Source organism: Heptranchias perlo, chromosome 3, assembly GCF_035084215.1.
Source record: "Heptranchias perlo isolate sHepPer1 chromosome 3, sHepPer1.hap1, whole genome shotgun sequence".
NCBI lineage: Eukaryota > Metazoa > Chordata > Chondrichthyes > Hexanchiformes > Hexanchidae > Heptranchias > Heptranchias perlo.
The window spans coordinates 39614226-39635868 of NC_090327.1; the positions used below are offsets into that span (position 1 = coordinate 39614226).

Consider the following 21643-nt stretch of genomic DNA (forward strand, 5'->3'; position numbering starts at 1 on the left):
AGCATTGGAAACAGTGATTATCATTCCAGAGATCTCAATATCATTTGCGTTGAATTTTTTTCCCCCTGGGGATGGGGAGCAAACAGTAGTTCAGAGTTGCAGGCAAGGAGGGCGCATGTCATCACAAGTTGTCATGAGTGACTAGTGCATTCCCATCATCTCTGAGAAATGTTGTCACTGACATTGAGCAATTTTCTGTGGTTATTCTGTGAAGCTGCGTGTGGCTTTGCGGATTGTGGCTTAAGCTGTTGGTCTATGTTTTCGCAAAATTTTTTAAAGTAAAATACTAAACAAATCTTAAAGAAAATTGGACCATAAAGTCAAATAAAATGATTTTACTAACCTGGGAAAATTTATAATGACAATTTAGTAAAAAGGATTATATAACTTTACACGGAGTAACATATAGCCCAACAAGCAGACAAGGGTAGGCCGACTATTACGATGCTGATGGTCCTGCTGTGTCACTCCCAATCATACCAACTTAGAAAGCTAGTTAAAGCTAACCAGAACAGTTGACACATAGCTCCAAGAAAAAAGCAGATAATTCCAAAACAGCCATGAATAAAGGCCTAATGACATATGAAGATATTTCAAATATATCTGTAACAATTCCAAAATAAATTATTTTTGGCTTGAAAAGCAGAATTAACTGGAGGCTAGTTGTGTAAGCTGAAGGTTTATCTGACATTCAGTCACCGGGGGAGGGGGGATAGTGGGTGGGGGGGATAGTGGGGGGTGGTTTGCGTTTTGCAGCATGAGTGCTGAAGGGATGAAATTTATCTTGGGACATGGGGCGTGATTTTAAATGGGAAAAACGAGTGGGTTGGGGGCGGTGGGGCAGTAAAAATTTAAAAAATCTAAAACCCACCTCCAACCCGCCCACTTCCGGATTTAATGGAGGCGGGACGAGGGGCGGGCGACCAACCTGCTCTTAGGAGGCGGGTCGGTCATTAAATGCTTTTAAGGAGGCTGCTGCCTCCATTTTGACAGTTTTTTTTTGCTTTTAACCCCTGGGAGCCGGGATTCCTGGGCCTGCTCCTTCACGCCATGTGAGAGGAGACAGGTAAGTGCCTTTATCGCACTGCTTGTGGGCCCGGAGGAGCAGGAGTGCTTCTCCCAGGCCCAACAAGCCTACCTGCAGTGACCCTACAAATGCGATCGACTGTCCACCCCTCCCCCCAACACAGTCTCCAAGCCCCCTGCCATGATCTCCGATTTCCCCCCCACCGCGGTCTCTGACCACCCCCTCGCGGTCTCTGACCCCCCCTCATGATCTCTGACCCCCCCTCGCGATTTCTGACCCCTCTTGTGACCTCTGACCCCCCACGATCTCTGAGCCCCCCCTTCACAGTCTCTGACCCCTCCCCCCTTCACAGTCTCTGACCACCCCCTCACAATCACTGACTCCCCCCTCCGATTACCCCTGATGACTGACCCCCCGCCCCCCAGCGAACCCCGAACCCACCTCCCCACCTAACACTTTCCTTTTCACATCCTCTTCCTCTTCTCCCGTCCGACTGAGCCCAACCTGTCAATCAGGCTGGCCTGTCGGGTGGGAAACATACGAGAAAAAATAAAAGACGTCCTTACTTCAAAATCGTAAGGATGTCCGGGAAACCCGTACTTCCGGCTTTCCCGTCAGGAATTCCCCCCCACCCCCCCGCTGTCTCCCTGATAAAATCATGCCCAGGGTGTCTCCCCCTGAAACTTTGATTTTTGACACTACTTCGTGCACTATCTATCATTTTGGAGTCTACCTTAATTCTGCCTTTCAAACCAAACATTTATTCTTGTTAGGTTACAATTATTTAAAATATTTTTTTAAGTAATCATAGGGACTTCAGTACAATTTTACACGGTTCAGTTCCTTTCACTGAGAATGTAACCCCAGATACATCATGTTAATTCATGAGCTGAAACCTTTTACAATATGCGTCTACAATAATCCTAACTGGCAGTGAATTCTACACTCACAAGGCAAAACTGAATCACCATCCCTCCTTACATAGAATTACATAGAAATGACAACATGGAAACAGGCCTTTTGGCCCAATCAGTCCGTATCAGTGTTTATCCTCCGCAAAAGCAATAATCTTAATCCATGGCTCACCCTGTTTCCACACCCCTCTGTTCCCTTTTACTTTAACTAGCTATCTAACCTACACTTAAATGTTGACATGGTCTCTGCTTCAATCACTCACTCCGGCCGTGCATTCCACAGCCTCACAACCCTCTGTGTAAAAAAGTTTCTCCTGCTCTCTGTCCTAAATCTCTTACATTTAACCGCATAACCATGTCTCCTTGTTCTGTTCAACTCATGGAGCCTATGGCAGTCCAGAGCTGGCCAGGGATTACCTGGAATTACCTTGAGTTAGCTGCAAATAAGAGAGGAACAGCAATATAATGGAGATTATGCTTCCACTAGGAACATATCATCGGCAAGTCGAAACAATGATTCAGATCCTTGGACAGATCAGGGAGGGTTTGCAGTATAATGCCGCCAATGATCTCAAACATCATAGCAGTGTCAAAGGTCATCGTAGTGTGTTGCACATTGCATCATTTCACCATACAGAGAGGCATTACCATGGAGCAGGTGGAAGAGGAGTCCCTACTGCAACTATTGGCAGAGAAACAAACTGAGTCTGAAGAGGGGGTAGGGGTGATTTGATCGAAATTTCTAAAATAATGAAGGGACTAGATTTTGTTTATATAGACCAATTATTTCTACTGAATAGGTTAGGGAAGACCAGGGGTCATGCTTACAAGTTATGTAAGGGTAGAACTAGGTTGGATGTCGGGCGGTTCTTCTTTTCCCAGAGAATAGTGGACCTGTGGAACAGGTTGCTGGCTCGTGCGGTCAACGCTGATTTGCTGAATTCCTTCAAGCGAGAGCTGGACCCTTTTCTGTCTGGGGCGGAAATCACCTCGTGTAAGAGGTAGGTCTCTTATAAGGGGTAGGTAGATGGAGTATAATGTGGGGAAATGTGAGGTTATTCACTTTGGTAGAAAGAATAGAAAAACAGAATTTAATTTTAAATGGTGAGAAACTGTTAAATGTTGGTGTTCAGAGGGATCAGGATGTCCTTGTTCAAGAAATACAAAAAGTTAGCATGCAGGTACAGGAGGCAATTAGGAAAGCAAATAGCATATTGGCCTTTATTGCAAAGGGGTTGGAGTACATGAGTAAGGAAGCCTTACTACAATTGTACAGGGCTTTATTGAGTCCTCACCTGAAGTACTGTGTAAGTTTTGGTCTCCTTATCTAAGGAAGGATATACTTGCCTTGGAGACAGTGCAACAAAGGTTCACTAGATTGATTCCTGGGGTGAGAGGGTGGTCCTATGAGGAGAGATTGAGTAGAATGGGCCTATACTGTCTGGAGTTTAGAAGAATGAGAGGTGATCTCATTGAAATGTATAAGATTCTGAGGGGGCTTGACAAGATAGATGCTGAGAGATTGTTTCCCCTGGCTGGAGAGTCTTGAACTAGGGGGCATAGTCTTACAATAAGGGGTCGGCCATTTAAGACTGAGATGAGGAGGAATTTCTTCACTCAGAGGGTTGTGAATCTTTGGAATTCTCTACCCCAGAAGTCTTGTGGATGCTGAGTCGTTGAGTATATTCAAGGCTGAGATGGATAGATTTTTGGACTCTAAGGAAATCAAGGGATATAGGGATCAGGTGAGACAGTGGAGTTGAGGTTGAAGATCAGCCATGATCTTATTGAATGGCAGAGCAGGCTCGAGGGGCCATATGGCTTGCTCCTGCTCCTATTTCTTATGTTCTTATGTATCCTGTTACGTAAATCAGGGCCAATGTGACCTCATGGACTATTTTTGAACGCCTTGAGTGGGGGGGGGGGGGGTTGGAGAGACCATAATTGGCCTGGGTTTTTAATCTAGTTTTTCGCCTCTCCCAGGAGATTACGTGGTGAGTAGGGAGTGTCTGTATTGTGATGCCTTATGCCTGTATGGACCAGTAAGTCTTTTCTTGTCCGTCATTTTCGTATACTCATAAATATCTGCTGACCCCAGTTGTGGCCAGGAAGAGTCATATGGCAGACTGTAATCAATAACACATTCAACTAAGTGCCTGATTTGCGTAATGGATGAACAGTCCTATACACAAGTGCACAATGCTATGGCCTAATGCACTATCCCCACCATTGTCTTCAGCCCTGCCTCAAATACCATGGATACCAATCCACTAATTTACTGATAATCTGTTCCACTTTATCAGAAGTGAACTTTGGAAACCAAGTTGAATTAAAGTGTCACCAATTGATTTCTCCGAGTGTGTAGCTAGTATGAGATTAATGTTTTCATAGCCCGGTGTTTACTTCCCCATGGTGACAGTTCCAGCGGGAGAGCAGAGAACACAGCCAGAAACTCTACTCCCAGATACTTAAAACAAAGGAGCGAGTGTATGTTGCAATGGGGCTTCTCTACAGAGTCCCATACACCACACTCAATACGGTGAACATTTTAATAACCAGCGGTAATTAGATCACTGAAATTTGTTGGTCTGTAATGCCCATCATCATCAATCATGCAGTACATTTTATTTTGAAACAACAGGCCTCCATTCCAGCCAGAGCAAAGTCATTAACAGTTCTTATGCGTGAGCACTACAACAACATTATATTACTCAGTGCATGTCATGGTTATGAAGCACAAATATAACAATGCCCGATCTATTAAGGCTGTGGCGGAAATCCCATGAGATTACAGGAGGCACGTTGAGTGTCTGCTATCCTGCTTCACAGGTTTCAGTCCAGACTAAACAATAGGAAATTAATGAGCAGGCCTTGAACATCATTTCACTGGTAATTGTATTTCTTACAATTCCTGGATCTCCCTAGTGTAACCTCTCCTTTCTACACTTGAAAACCAACACAAACACAGTGTAGTCTTTGTCACTGTGACTGAAACTCAGGAAGTATTAGTCCTTCTAGAATACTGGGAAGCAGGCTGCAGGGATGTGCAATCACAGCGTATTCTGTGTGCTACAGGAGTATAAAACCACTGACTTCCATCAACGCATAGGGAGGGGGTCAGTTTCCTCATTTAATGGAAAAATGGGTGTAAATAATTAACTGGCAACCAAATTGCAGGAATGCATGGCTTTGAAATGTTCATTTTTAAATTAATGTAATTTGTGTCAGCCTTTACTCAGTGGTAGCACTTGAGTCAGAAGGTCATGGGTTCAAGACCCACTCCAGAAACTTGAGCACATAATCCAGTACTGAGGAAGTGCTGCACTGTCGGAGGTGCCATCTTTCAGATGAGACATTAAACCGAGGCTCCGTCTGCCCTCTCAGGTGGATGTAAAAGATCCTATGGTACTATTCAAGGAAGGACAGGAGAGTTCTCCCCGATGTCTTGTCCAGTATTTGTCCTTCAACCAACATCACCAAGAACAGATTATCTGATCATTTATCTCATTGCTATTGGATATTGTGCGACCTTGCTGTGTGCAATTTGTCTGCCGCATTTCCTACACTACAGCAGTGACTACATTTCATAAAGTACTTCATTGGCTGTAACGTACTTTGGGACGTCTTGAGGTTGTGTAAGGCACTATATAAATGCAGGTCTTTTCCTTTCCATTCCCTTAATAAAACGTTACTAGCAAGAAAAACAGACATCTCATTGACTTTTTGTTAAAAGAGAGATTTCACCCATATTCCTTTAGGGACATTGGCTAAAACTGATGTCGTGGCTTTGAAAGCTTGCAGATAATTATCACACATTTTAATTGTATCGGCTGATAATTTTTAACATGGAGTTCTTTGTCCCCTCGCCTGTTTTAGGATTGCATTCGCACCACAGTACATCACATATTTTTCTGCTTTTTTCCTTTTATCAGTTTTTCCCCTTTCCTGATGATGTTTATTCATGCTGGTACAGATTCTATAGGCCCTGTCCGCCCTCACCATAGTGATAATTCTTCACATATGAGCCTGGACGATGAGTGCCGGCAGGCCATTTGGCCATGAGAGCATCACATCTGAACCTGATCCTGTTCACATCTGACGTCCACAAGTGTGCTTTCAAGCAGGGTCACTGACTAGCAGTCAATGGCAGCAACACTGGCTGATTCTTCACCTCTTAGCCCAGGAGCACTGATGCTAATTGTGGCATCCCACCAACTTCCACCTACTGAGATCACCTAACTCAATCCAATTCAGGGATCAATCCCAGCATCTTACTGGTGCATACGGCTAAGTTCTATAAAGGGCAATGGGCGTACAACCATGGAGGTGAAGACTTGAGAGGTGACCACTTTTTGTGTATTAAATGGGGCTTTATCCAAAACCATCTGGAAACCTGTTTGTGAAGATGGCTGTAGGAAAAGTCAACTTCCCTTGTAACTAAATTAATATGCAAATGAGTGTCTGAATTGCTTAATACTAATAGAATTACACCAGATGAGTATGCATGGAACCTATTTCTGTGGATTAGTACTAGAAGCATTTGGGCGAGTTTAGAAGAGAGGGCTATTAGATTATGGACTATATTACAGTCCCCACCCTTAAAACGTCCATCGTTAAATCTGCCAAAGAGCAATAACCATCAGCCATTTGCGTCAGTTTCAAAGTTGCCGGTTATAGCGTCTTAAGTGCTCCATTTATTTTGGGTAGAAGTAGCTGTGCTTACTAGTTTACACCTTATTAAGTGGGTTGAAGAGAATGTCTCATCTCCATCTTCCATGGCAGCTGCGGAAGTGACATGCATTAGGTGTTTGGGTTGTTTAAATGGTTGTTCGGTGAAGGAATTAAGATTTGTGTGTTTTTCACTCCTCTCTGGATCTTGCTGAGTTGCTCCACCTGGTAATGGCTTGTTTCTGACTGACAGCTCCTGCTCTCTGCCCCTCCACTTTCCTGATAACTGCAGCTAGGGTGAGGTTGGCACTGCGGAGCCCGGGGTCTTTGGGCGAATATGTGTAACACTTTCCCTATACCTTTTGCCCAGGTTACACACCTTTATCACAGGTCCAGTTTAAATTGCTCTCAGTGGTCTTCAGCATTACCTTGCATTACATGCCACATATGATAAGCATCTCTTTACATTCTTCAAAATGCAGTATAGCACTACCACATTATACCAGCCATCGAATATAGCGGGCAAATCGCGTCTGCATGAACACGCCCACTATATGTGGTGGGGACTGTACTACAAGTGGCTACTGAAGCCAAATCAATCATGATACTTAAGAGGAAAGTAGGTAAACACATGAAGAAGGAAAATATTAAAGTGTATGGGGAAAAGCAGGGAAATGGGGTCAACATAGTAAGCTCTGATGTGGAGCTATCGCTGGTACAGCTACGATGGGCTGAATGTGCTGACATTTCTCTGATAATTATAAGCTTACATTAACGTATGTCATATACTCTATGATATGCCCCTGCCATCTCGCCTAAGTAGCCATTCTTCATATGTGTGCCTAGAGCATGAGTGTCGGCAGGCTCTTTGATCAAGGTGGGTATCACAGCCAAGCCCGATCTTCTCGCCTGACAGGCACATATCAATCGGGAGTGTGAACTCTGACTGATTGTTCTCATCCCTAGCCCAGGCTTCCTGAGGCACCTACCACTACCCCACCTGAGATCGGCTTACTCAGCATGCACTGGGGGGTGAAACCTGGGACCTTTCAGGTCTTTGTGGTTCTGATATGTTCTCTGCAGTACACATATCAGCTGAAGCTTCAGAGGCACATTTGATCGATCTTGTTTTACGATCACACAGTAAGTAACACTAGTAACACTAAAATCCGTAATGTCCTATCATGCAACATTTATCAATATTATTTTTTGTGAATTTATAAGATCGAGAATTGTGAAGCAGAAGTTTGGCAATGGGAGAAGCAGTATTCATTGAGTAATTGGGATTAATAACATATTTAATTATTCAGATGTATGTAACGTCATTGCCAGCATTTCGAAATTCTTATTTTCCAGAGCGTGGTACAAGTGCCAGACAGCGTATGAGAGAGCAATATTAACAATTTTCTGCCATTCTCTTTTTTTGATGATGTTTTATTATTATAACAGTGAGTGCAAATTCTCCAGCTAAAGGCTTTCTTTACAGTGTGACCGTTTCTGAAAAATTAGTAGCTTTTGAGAAATTGCAGCTCAACTTTCAGGGCCTTGTTTCCAAATTGTTTTTCATATTACCAAACTCTCGGGAGATCCTTCACTCTGGTCTCACTAGGTTCTGCTATTCTTCTCTAGCTGTGAGGTCTGTGTTGAGTTAGCCACTCTAAGGTAGAGCAGAAGTTGATGTCCTACAATTGGCTAGAGAGAAAAATGACCCAGTATTGCTGCTCCTGTATGTTATCCATTGACTCTTACGGGAAAGTGTGTGGGTGTGTGCAGACTCTCAGTGAGATCAGGTTTTGCTGAGATGCCCCCCAAGATCAAATAGCCCGCTAGCACTCATTGCCTGGACTTGTGGGGCTGATTTTAACTCCTGCTGCCTGGTGGAAACCGGGTGGATTGGGGGACAGTTGAAGTAAGGGCAATCACTTACCCCCTCTGATTCTGCTACCTTCCCGGCGTGTCCTGATGTTAACCTGCTCTTTTGAGCAGGTGAGCGGGACTCCCACATAAAGGAGGCGGGTCCTTCTTTAAATGTGCAGATGTCATCAGGATCCGGTCTGCAATTTTAGTTGGAGGCCTGAGCTAGGAAGCAGTGATGGCTTTCCCTCCATGGCTAGACCCGTCAGGAGGTGGATCGTGGGCCAGAAGAGGCCCCGGCAGGTAAATAATTACATTTAATTTTAGGTTTCCTTGTGGGCCTTGTTCCTCCCTTGCCACGGGCTGTCCCCCGCTCCACCCCCAACTCCGATCGCAGCCAGACCACCCCCCCACCACTTACCTGGGTTCCTGGCTGCTAGCTCCTGTTGATGAATTCCCACTTCCACCCGCCAGCCAGGTATTGGATCTGGCCGGGTCAGCAAGAAGATTTATGGGAATGAGGCCTAGCCGTAAATATCGGCCAGGCCTCCGCATCCCCCGAGTCCCCGGGCGTGCCTCACGCTTTGGGTCTCGCGTGCACCGTACCCGCCCCCCCCCCCTTTAAAATCGGGGCCATAATATAAAGCAAGGCCACTTAGCTGAGGCAAGGGGGATTGCTGGGGCCTGTGGAACCATATCTCAGCATGGGCCAGACTCTTCAGGAGAGCAGGGGAAAGAAAGGAGTGGAAGTTTAAAGAAATATATGTAATACCAGGAGATGCATCCAACTATGATTGCCTTTTCCATGAATAAAAATCTACCAGTCAGTGTTGGCGTGCAATCTATGTACTGCAGGTCTGCAGAGATGGAGAAAGTCGCGTGCACTCTTTTTATCTTTGGCTCCCTGATCTGTGTATTACTATGAGTGATTTCTAGTGATTCTACATTTTCAGGGATATTAAAACAGAGGGCGGGAGGCAGAGGCATCCTTCTGGTGGAGTCGGTGCCAAGGAGATGGTGATTGGTCTTGAAGGAGTGGAGCTGGGTGCTGATGGCAAGGTGGGTCTCGTTGGGGCAGCAGTAGAGTTGCAGTAGGCACTTAGGCCTTATGGATCCAAAGATGCTTTTCTCCGTTTTTATGATTCCAGCTTTTAAAACTGACTGGATAGTCATTTAAAGAGAAACTTATTTACTAAATTTGTGTTTGAAGTTGATGAAAATCAAGAGTGAGAGGTAAACTGTATCCATTACAAAATGTTCTGTTCGTTTAGAGGACACAATGGAATCAGTGTTAACAATATATGTGGGTGACTTGTTTTTGTGCAGCCACTAATTATTTTCAGAAAGTCCTAAACTGAGGATGAAATCACAACTTGTGAAATTGTTATTCAAAGCTGTAAGTACATAAAGCATCTTCGATTCATTGAATCCAATGCACAACAGATCTATGGGCATCTTTTTTCCGGGTGGGAAAAAGTTGGTGCAAGTATAAAATCGGAAAACCCATATACTCACACTGAATTTTCATGGACTAAGTGACTGGAGGAAAACGTTCTCCCTTGAAGGGATGATACACAGATTGAACCATCAATTCTACACTCAGTCTTTCATTTTGGCCCCAAATTTACTCGCCTTTTTTGGCAGGTTTCTGCAGGTGGAACCCATTTCTGCCAGACGTCTACTCCGTAATGGCGGCATTGTAGTTTGTGATGCCATCTGGGGCCTTCCGCACATGTGCTCACTGATCTGATATTCCTGAGAGCTCATTACCATAAAGGAGGAACTGTGTTGAAGTCCTTCAAATCCTGTGACTTAAGCTCTCGTTGTATCAAGCGTAACTTGAAATGAATAAATGAGGCTTACCTGTTGCCTGTATCAGCTGATACTGGTGGAAGTGCTTTACTTTGGAGCTTGCCGTCTAAAGAAACTTTCAAAAGAGATTGCCAGAGTTATGGGAGAACTTAAAAACCTTTTTTTTTTGCCTTGCACCTAGATTGAGCGGGATTTGCCTGAGGCCGCCAGGAAATTTTTGCCCCAACCCACAGTAAGAGATTCTGAATACCAGGTATGGGATTCCCAGTGAGCATTCCCTTGTATACAATTTCAAATGAGGAGAAAGAAGAGAACAACGATAACTTGCATTTATATAGCGCCTTTAACGTAGTAAAACACTTCAAGGCACTTCACAGGAGCATTATCAAACATGATACGAGCCACATGAGGAGCTTTTAGGACAGGTGAAAGAGGTAGGTTTTAAGGAGCATCTTAAAGGAGTAGAGAGATGGACAGGTTTAGAGAGGGAATTCCGGAGCTTAGGGACTAGGCAACTGAGGCATGGCCGCCAATGGTGGAGCAAAGAAAATCGGGGATGCGCAAAAGGCCAGAATTGGAGGAGCGCAGAGATCTCAGAGGGTTGTAGGGCTGGAGGAGATTAGGGAGGGCGAGGCCATGGAGGGATTGGAAAACAAGGATGAGAATTTTAAAACTAAGGCATTTGTCAGACCGGGAGCCAATGTAGGTCAGCGAGCACAGGGGTGATGGGTGAACAGGACTTGATGCAAGTTAGGGTATGGGCAGCAGAGTTTTAGATGAGCTCAAGCTTATGGAGGGTGCAAGGTGAGAAGCTGGCCAGGAGAGCATTGGAATAGTTGAATCTCGAGGTAACAAAGGCATCGATGTTTCAGCAACAGATGAGCTGAGGCAGGGCAGAATGGAGGAAAGGAGAGTGAGGCAGCATTTGAGGAGACAGTGCTCCACAAGATATTACCTTTCATTCCAAGGAATTTACAAGTCACACAGATCCTATAAAGACCTTGGTGAGGACCCCTATGTTAAAGCAATGTGCTTTACCAAGGGGGCGATAGGGGACCTATGCCAGCTAATACATGAAGACCTGCAGCTAAGATCATCTGCCCGGACACCTCTGCCTATGGTTATGAAAATAATGACCGTACTCAACTTTTATGTCACAGACTCATTTCAAGCAGCCCTAGGGGATCGTTGCAATGTCACCCAGAGTGCCATCTGGGCATGCATTCGCAGGTAACTGATAACACATTTTAGGAGAGTTGGGGAATTCATCTAGTTTGGCACGATAGCAAGGCAGCATGATAGGACCATCCAATTTTATCACATTGCTGGGTTCCTCAAAGTGCAGAATGCAATAGATGGCACACATACCATTGCAAGCTTCTAGCATTAATTCACTCAACTTTCTTAACACAAAGGAGTACTGCATACTGAATGTCCCGATTTTGTGTCGCCACATGTAAAGGATCCTTCACATGAAAGCTAGATTTGCTGGAAGTTGTCATGATCCAATCATCCTTAGGAATTCTGCCCTCCCTGAGCTCTTCAAGGAAGACAGTCACATGACTGGACTACTTTTTTGCTACCATGGATAATGACCCTTTTAAGAGTTGCAAGAACAGAGCTGAGGAGCATATGCCTCTACTAAAGTGGCCATTAAGAAGACTTAGCCAGGTGCTTTCGCTGACTTGATAAATCTGGAGGGGCTTCACAATATGTTCCAGATCGTGTATCCCACATAGTTGTAGTTTGCAGCGCCCTGAACAACTTCGCCATCCGAAAAAGTAAGAACATTTCCGACACCTGTTATCCTTGTGGTCTATCTAAGTGAGACAGCTCGTTTCATGCAGGTTTCTGCTGTGGGCTTACATCCATTGGGAACTTGATGAAGTCTGCCCAAATTCATTTCACATTATCCTTACAGAGAGAGAGAGAGAGAAGGCTTTTATTCTGTCCATCTGAATTCAGACTTCAGGCTCTGAGATGAAACAGCAGCAATTGCTGTATGTTCTAATATTTTTATCAAAAGGTTTCTTGTGTATTTGTCTTCACAAGTTCAAATGTTAGTGACCTGCAGTAACCAGGCTATCTCGTCAGAGGTGCTTCACTCATGGGTTTATTTCACAAGTGTGAGAACTTTATCAGTTCACTGAGCAGATTGACTAAGTTCACTCTCATTCAAAAGATCCCTAGATTAGTGACATTTTAAAGATAAAATGCCTTAGTAAGAATTATGTTATTCAGGAAGTAATTGTAAAGTCCTATCACTACTATACAACTTCAGCTATATTTTACACTAGAGACAGAGGCCAGTGATTGAGGCAGCAGGAAATACAGGATATATTTTCACTGATGCACATTTTTAAACTTTTGCTTCACAGACTGTTTCTTACACTCAGTTTCTTTATCCGACCAATGTCTTGGGAGGAAGGAGGAATACAATTGATTCTACAGCTTCATTATCCCAGTTTCGGAACAGCAGCCATCGTAATCTTCCTCTTGGGAGGGCAAACAGTTCCCAAGGGAGCATTGACACAGGTAACTAAGAGGAACATGTAATTGCATGTAGTATTTACATTTTACACATTATTTTCAGGCTTTTATAACACAGAATGTGACTGATGAACTGGAAGAAATGCTAACTGTCAGGTGAGAATATCCAGTACTTGTGCTGGATGGAACATAAGAGTTCAAAAATAAACATGATATTCAAATGAGTAAATGTGACGTATCAATAGACTATTCCCTGGAAGCTGCAGCTGGTAGACCTGGAGAGAATAATAAAGTGCATACTGTTTCTAGTTCTTTCAGCCTAGTTCTTTAGTATTTAAATCTGACTGTTTGAAACAAGCCCTTTGTGTGATGACAGAACAGTACCAGAAAAAGCCAAGCTCTGAGTAAAGTGGATGTTACACAATATGGGGGACAGGTGATGCATCTTCCTCCTCCTCCTGCTTCTTACTAACACAGCAGTCATACAGAGCATTATTATTCAAGTGTCATTTTCTTCCGGAAACTTCTCCCCATAACCTTGCACTCCTGAAGTTTCTGACGTGTGCTGGGGTAGCTCCACAGGTGTCAGCAGCTTTCCGTTGGCTCTTCTTCATGTCGGAGCCTAGACTTTGTCCGTATTTGACTGACCACCACCCTATCCTCATCCATTCACAAATACTTCAAAGAGGTATCATCACACAGTGATTAGCAACAGGAACACTGGCTAGTTTCTTTCCCCCTCCCGAGGCTAGGGAACCTGATATCAGTTGTAGCATCTCCATCAATGCCCTGGCTACCAACTAATTCAGGAACTGAAGCTGGGATTTTTCTGGTCTGTTTGGCTCAGTACCACAGACAGCAGTATATTTATCCACAATGTCATTTTTATAATATTACCATCTGAACAGGATATAGTACTAGCCCATTTTAGATACTCTTTCTTCTAGAAAGACTTCTACGAGGGCAGAGTAAAGCAACTGGTGGGACAAGAGTAACATTTCTTACTGTTCAAGTATATACAGACCATGAAGTTCTGTATTTGTATGTCTGCAATATAACAGGCTGTAGGATTGTAATATTATAGTGAGCCCCTAATATTGTGGATTGGTCAGTGCTAACCACGTGTTACTTTAGACCAATTTGATTCCGACATAAAGGTATACACGGCGGCCATTTTTTATTTCCTACTTTTATTTTCAGCTCACTATTTTTAGAGTTTCTTTCCCTTTTTTAAAATTACTTTTTTTCTCCTTTTGTGGAAAGGCCCCAACTGCCCAGCTTTTGGGCTCTGGCAGACCTAAATTTCCTGTTCCAGTGTGTTTACATGGAGGTCTCAGGCCACTCAGCCTCTGTATCTGACTAGGCTCTGTGCCTGATCCCACTCAACACCAGCCTGCCTCTGTGCCCAGATCGTCCCAAACAGCCTCTCTTCCAACCTGACGTCGGGCCCGATCTGGGGTCTTGCCCCTCAATGAGCCCTGAGTGGCATCTTTCTGCCCACCTGACTCCGCATGACATGCACTGTACCAGCCAAGCCCTGCGGTTTCACTCCCTAACTGGCAGTCTCTGGCCCGACTTTACTGTTACTTTTGCTTCCTGTTCCTGCTCTTCCCAAAAGGGAATTGAGGCCTGGCACGTGAGTCCACATAGAATCCTGCACATTTGGAATGGGAAATGGCACGAAAGATGGGGGAGTCGCGAAAGATTAGAGCTGATCTCTCTAAATTACATGGTTAAATATTTCTGTACAGATAAAACTAAAAAAAAAGACAAAGTGCTCTGCCATTGCCCTGCCCGTCCCAAATCCTATTGGAAAAGAAGGCAGTCAGCAGTTCTTCACCGGCTGCTGATGCACCCAGCACATCGTGGAGCCCCAGTAAAATATTTAAATGAGCTAACCTTGCATTATTGCGTGCCTGAGAGCAATAATTCTGGTGGGACCACCTTCTCGGAAAGAAAGAATGGCATTTATATAGCGCCTTTCACAACCTCAAAGTCCCAAAGCACTTTACAGCCAATTAAGTACTTGTGAAGTGTAGTCACTGTCCTAACATAGGAACTAAGAGGAACAATTAATTGCATGTGGGATTTGAACTCACTTTCTCTGGATTATTAGTCCAGGCCTCTGGATTACTAGTCTAATAACATATTCACTATACTGCCGTCTGTTAAGGGAATTGAAAGGAAGGATAGGACTTGCATTTACACAGCGCCTTTCACAGCCTTAGGACGTCTCAACTTGCTTTACAGCCAATTTTTGAAGTGTAGTCACTGTTGTAATGTAGGAAATGTGGCAGTCAATTTGCGCACAGCAAGGTCTCACAAACAGCAATGAGATAACGAGAAAGGCACAATTTCTGCATCCATGAGCAACACCACAGCTGATTAACTAGTTTTACTAAAAAGATAACAATTAACTTACCTGCAAATAGGAAACGATGTTTGTAAAATAATGAATTTTCAAATCCATTGAGGTTTGCAATTACACCCAGCATTGTTCTGTAGACAACCTGATCGTTTACTGGGGATTAACTTGTCCCAGTTCATCACAGTCGGAAGTAATAGACGATAATAAAGAAAGTGAAATTTACTCTAATTGTACTAGAAATAAAATGTGTTCAGGAAGTAAATAGATTGCTGTACGTTGCGATGACTGCTATATCAATTTCAAATGGTTCTGTCTGTGAGGAGGAGGGAGTGTGGCCATGTCTGCATGTGGAAGAGTTTGTATTGAAGCCCACATTGACAACAGTACCTCTCCAGTGAGGTGCTTTGTGGAGCTTGCCACGTTACTCGCATAATGTGCATGGACCCCAGTGCCAGAAAAGCATATCCTGCCTCATTTTACTTAGGGACTGTTTCAGTAGAGAGAGCTGGATTTGAACCCAGACCTTCTGATAATGTTCTCACTGGATTGTGTAGCACTCAGCCGTAAAGTACTGTAACATAACTTTTTAAACATTGTTGGTAAATAATTCCCAAAAACTAAAAAGGAAAATGATTTAAAGCCTCAATTCCATCATTAATAATATGGTGCTTTCATGATCTATTGTAAGGAATGAAATGTTAATATCAGAGTCTAAGGAGCATTCTTTACAGTTAATTAATATTATTACTTGGTACAGTATTAAAAATAACAAATTATAAAGCTGCTGTAATTGAAGTCATCAATATAAATTATGTCCAATTTAAATGGCTGTTAGAAAGCTGTTCTACAGTAAGGCTGCAGATTTTTATAGAAGGATTTAGTAAGACAGAAACTACAGAGAATGAGAATGGTGTCAGACTCAGGCAAGAACTAGTGGCCAGTACAGAACTTTTGTTATTGTTGTCGTAATATAGCTTTATTTTTTTTTAAAAATTCCCATATTTTCTTCCTTCTGTAATTTAATGCCCTACTATGACACATTTCATGTGTGCCAGTTCAGCCTATGGACAGTCTGTAGATGCCAGCAGTACCCCTCTATTCAAGAAGAGCTCTTGAACAGTTTGGTGATGGATTCCCTGTTGGAGACTGGGGTGACCCTGATGAAACAGTTGCCATTCCTCCAGTCATTCCTAACATCCCCCACTAATACATCAATATATACATCGACTGAAGGAAATATCTCAATTTACACAATGCAGATGCTGGCTGACTTGCCCAAAGGATGAGCTTTTTTAATCAGATTGTTGTGAGCTGTGGATTCTTACAGTCACTTTGACACATCCTGTCAGCTTTGCGGCATCGTTTTTTTTTAACATCGACAAATTTGTTGTCACTCCCATGAGAAAATTTACTGAACGTCTGAAAAAGTCAACATATTTTGTCAGATGAGAGTGGGTAGTCCTGAATAATGAACTTAAATTTACATCAACATCCAGTAAACAGATTGTTTAATAAACTGTATTGACTCAGTCCAGGAGGAGGCAGTTTTAGAGTTATGTTTGACATTTGATTACCTGTCAGATGGATCCCAGATAGCTGTTGTACTGTTATAATGAGACTGGGGGAGCAGCAGCATACACACACTTCAGGCAGTTTGTAGCATAACATAATTTGGCATTCTGATGATTTGAATTGTTGCTTTGTAAATTGTAGGTGGGCGGCTTAAATAATGCATCTTACAATATAACCAGGATATATTACTCTCATTAGCCCAGAAAAATCATATACTGTCGTATATACATTGCTTTCTATCTCTCTACAGTGTTGCACATATTTTCATACATATTACATAGAATTAAATGGAATTTACAGCACTCCTTTCCCCCTTGTGCACTTATCTAGCTTCCCTTTAAATGCATCTATACTATTTGCCTCAGCATTCTAACCACTCTGGGTAAATAAGTTTCTCCTGAATTCCTTATTGGATTTATTAATGACTATCTTATATTTATGATCTCTAATTTTGGACTCCCCCACAAGTGGAAACATCTTCTTTATGTTTACCCTCAAAAATCTTCATAATTTTAAAGACCTCTATCAGGTCACCCCTCAGCCTTCTCTTTTCTAGAGAAAACAGTCTCAGCCTGTTCAGTCTTTCCTAATAGTTCTAACCTCTCAGTTCTGGTATCATCCTTGTGAATCTATTTTGCATCTTCTCCAATGCTCCTATATCCTTTTTGTAATTTGGAGGCCAGAACTGTGCACAGTACTCCAAATGTATATAATGAAAACAAAATTATAATTATATCTACAACAGCTATTCTGTAATTTTCAAAAAAATGAGAGGAAATAGTGACCGCAGAGTGGTGCTTAGATATTTCCGTTTAACTGCTTATTCCCAATTACATTGGCAGGACTCTTTCAGAAATGTTTGGTAAAGTAAAGAATAGATGAGGAGAATGGTTCTGGGAAGAACAAAATAATGTTGGGATTTTATTACAGGTAATGAAATGGGGGAGTTTGCAGAATACGATCCTAACCTGCTGGATGACCCGCAGTGGCCATGTGGAAAACACAAGCGAGTTCTGATCTTCCCTTCCTATATGGTAGGTGGTGGCTGGTGCTCTCGTATACAACAGCTTTGTGTGGCTGAATGCAGGCGTGAGACTGTAGAAATCATATCTGCAAATTTGCTAAATATCCTCATTCTTGTCCAAATGGTGCTATAAAACATTACTGTACAAGAATTATGAATAGTACACAACATTGAAAGTATCAAGGATCTAGGTTGTCAGGAAAGATTGGGGTGGGGGGGGGGCGGTGGTTAGGCTTGTTTGCTTTGGAGAAGAGACTTCAAGGTGACGTTTTGAAGAATCTGAAGGCGATTGACCAAGTTAATCCAGACAAACTGTCTGAAAAGATTCAAATAGCAAGGAATGCGAGGTAAAAATAGCGATTTCAGATTTCCAGCATCCGCAGTATTTTGCTTTTGTTAAAAATAGGGTGTTAGTCGTAACAGGGAAGTCAGGCAGATCTGTTTTGAACTGCCCTTCTTTCGTGAGACACTGACTCATACTGGATTATAGTTCCTTAGGTGCTGTCTTCCTTTTGGTGCCTTGCCAAAGTAGCCTGTCTTGATGTGTAAACCCAGGCAGTGGATGTTGACAGGGTATTCAAATATTGATAGTATCACAGGCAAGCCCCAAGTCTTCACAACCAACGTCCGCACATACATAATTTCTGGTAAAAGTCATTGGGGTAGAAATTGGTATGTATTGCACCTGTTTTTTGGGCTTAAAACGGGCGCAAAGCAAACCAATTTAGCTGTGGGACTGCCTGCGCCTAAATTGCGCAGGCATTGGTCCAACTGCTCAATGCATGGGCCTCTTTTTTAAGCGTCCCGAATGGATGCCTAAAACAGCCATTAGGCCCCTTAAATATCTAAATTAGGAGCCTAACACCTGTTGAAGAACCCCATCAAGAAACTTGTCGGCGATGAGCGATCCAGCTGTTGGGCCTGTCCTGCTCAGGATTCTTCAGCGTGGCCACCAACGAAAGATAATTTAAAATATATTTATTTTCTTAAATAAACCATTCACATGGAGCCAGGAGGAGCAGGAATACTCCCGCCACTCCACAGGAGTCGCGATTGCACTCCCGCTCCCCCCCCCCCCCCCCCCCCCACCTCCCGCCCCCCCCGACCCTCCATAGCCAGTTCCAATCCTCCCGCGCAGGACTTACCGAGGACCACTACTGGTGAGTCAGGTGGCCCAACATTGATCTCTTTGCTCGAGCGAGCTGCCTGTGGAAGTGCAACCAATGCCGGCAAATTGCACCGAGTATGCTGACAAGGCCCAAAGACCAATTTCCATCGATCTTAAGGCTTCTTGGTTTGGGCAGGCTGGAAAATAGGCCCAGACCAAAATCTACCCCGTTGTGTCGTAGAATGATTTCTTCTCCTTCCTCCAAACCTGGAGGCCTGAGGCCAACTGTAACACTCCTACTGTCACCCTGGCTGAGGTCAACATAGAGCAGGGATCAAACCTGAAATCTCTGGTATGTTTGGCTTAGTACTGTAGCTCACTGGATTGTGAATGTATCTACCAAGCCATTGGGGGAGTGATTCATTTTTAATTGCATTCATTCATTAATTATCCCTCAAGGAGATACTGGAAGTGTAACATCTGCTCTCTTGAGTAATGAGTTTTCTTTGCACTTTACAAACCTGCTGAATGTGATTATTTATTAATGCTGCTGAAGGTTACAAAGAGAGCTAATAGGGGAGATAGCAGGAAACATTTTTGCCTCAACATCAAAGATAAAATATGAGCTTTGTTCTAATTTTTGATGTGATGAAAGGAAGCCTGCCATTTTAGCCCTTGAAATGTTAATTTTCTTTATTTCCAGTAGTAATACTTGTAACATCTAGAAAGAACAGGAAAATGGGTATTTAATTTGCTTACCAGCAAATGGAGACTGACATGTTCAAACCTCTTCCTGCAGGCAGTGAGGTCTATTCTGTGCCTAGACCCATAACTGGTCAGCTCCTTGAGGTATTTTAAGTGGCATTGTAATCACGATTGAAAATCAGCAGGCAGCAAATGTACAAACACCACATACTGTACGTAATGTTCATGCACGCGGAGGAAAAATGAACTATTAATAATGTATGACTTTGAGGGCAGAAGGTGATACAGATGTAGACTTGTGTGAAAATGCAAAATGCTATTGGCTCAATTCATTTTTTTGGGAGTGTGACAACAGTCTTATAGTGCAATTTTTCCAAAACAGATAATAAGAAATAAAATGAGTGCTTTATATTCTCTTGCACTGAAGGGGAATGTCCATTTAGACCTGACCCAATCAGGGGCCATTTGGAAATGTCATTGTATTGTGCATTTTGGTGGGAACTATTGTTAAAGCTGTGCATTTTTAGTCTGCACTGAGCCATGGGACAGATTCACATCCTGTGAATTTACAATGTGGCTATTGCAGTGGGTCTCTATTAAGTGCATGATGGTAGATAAGATAAGCGAGCAAAGTGAATTGGACCATATTGTGGAGACTTGGTTTGCTTCAACAATATATTTCCAGGTGTCAAATCAAAAATGTCATTATGTATAATCCTTACTCTATTACCTTCCTGCCGGTCAATAATGATTTCACAACTTTTCTGTGAAATCAAGTGAACTACCTATCGTTCCAATACCACGGTTCACATTTGTAGATTTTTGCCACCATCAATGTAGCAGCCAGAGAAACAGCAAGGCCCAGGTCCTGTCAATTTGTGCCCACAAACAGCATAATCACGGAGCAATGCCAATTTCAGGCACAAAAGATCAAGGGAATCCGGGCTTAAGTGAATTACGCCCATTCTTACACTATGCCCATATTTCCTCTATCTTTTGCCCCGGTTCTTTGAAACCTTTGCCCAGACACTGTGCTACTCATTAGCATAGCTCCACCCCCCCCCCATCTGAAAGAGCATGCAACGCAAATTTCTTGCATTTACGCAGGTTCAGTATGGGTATAAATTTCAGGCACACAGGCTTCCTTTGAATTTATGCTCTTCAAAGAGATTGGCAGACGCGATCCAGTCCCGGAATTCAAAATCAAAGCATGTTAAACTTGCTTTGTGTGCTCATTTAATTCATCAGGATGTAAAGTGTAGATCTGTCAATAAATCAGTGAGCATTTATCAGAATGAAAGGCTAAAAACTACCTTCAATGTTGTTGTGCCTGGGGTGCAATCATTACATCGCACAACAGACAATTAAAGAAGTCCCTCCATCACTGTCTTCAAATTTAATCCATTTGTAAGGTACGAATCATAGAACACACAGAGAGTAGAGTGTAGCTCTAAAAATAAGTTTTGGGAACTTTTAGTGAGTTGAATATAAAAGACGTTATAACTGTTTGTTAAAACGATGAGGGCAAGCTGTTATTTGGGAGAGCTGTGCAACTACCCTTTCACGCTGCTGAGTGTAATGTTGAGTCAAAGTCATGAAAAATAATCCAATTTTTATACACGTAAGTTACGAAGTGCTCGCAAATCGTTCTGTCTGTTCTCTTTACAGCCCAGTATTATTAATAGAATTAGTAGTGGTGAGTGACTCACTTGATGTTGTGGTATAGTGAGATTTGACAGTCAGGACAACACTGGAATCATCCGAAATATTACGGAAGCAGAGAGAATTTTTATGTTACACTGGTTTTTTATGCTCCGGCATTGTAGTCTAATTAGGTGCTTGGGAAATTTCGGTGTAAATTGACGTCGGCAAAATTGGCATGCGAATGGGCGTAAAGTCGTGCTTTAACTTCCTGATTAAGCTGTTATAGGAAATTCTCCCCCCAAGTATCAGTTGCAACAGTATTCCATTCTTATAGATCATTGAAGTGTCATGAACAGGTGCAGAAAATAATCAGTAAGGATAATGGAATGCTGGCCTTTATATCTAGAGGACTAGAGTACAAGGGGCAGAAGTTATGCTGCAGCTATACAAAACCCTG

General features: G+C 42.9%; 1 protein-coding gene across 4 annotated transcripts in view; it reads left to right on the top strand.

Annotated features, from left to right (window-relative positions):
* Window positions 1–21643, top strand: part of cables1 (Cdk5 and Abl enzyme substrate 1) — a 142431-nt gene that overhangs the window by 94754 nt on the left and 26034 nt on the right. For 2 of the 4 annotated variants that reach the window (XM_067979102.1, XM_067979090.1), the window contains 4 exons: window positions 9417–9522; window positions 10457–10528; window positions 12654–12810; window positions 17636–17739. In XM_067979102.1, coding sequence (XP_067835203.1) covers window positions 9417–9522; window positions 10457–10528; window positions 12654–12810; window positions 17636–17739 — 439 coding nt within the window. The remainder of the gene's footprint in view (window positions 1–9416; window positions 9523–10456; window positions 10529–12653; window positions 12811–17635; window positions 17740–21643) is intronic. The other 2 variants (XM_067979109.1, XM_067979097.1) reach the window with 1 other exon arrangement.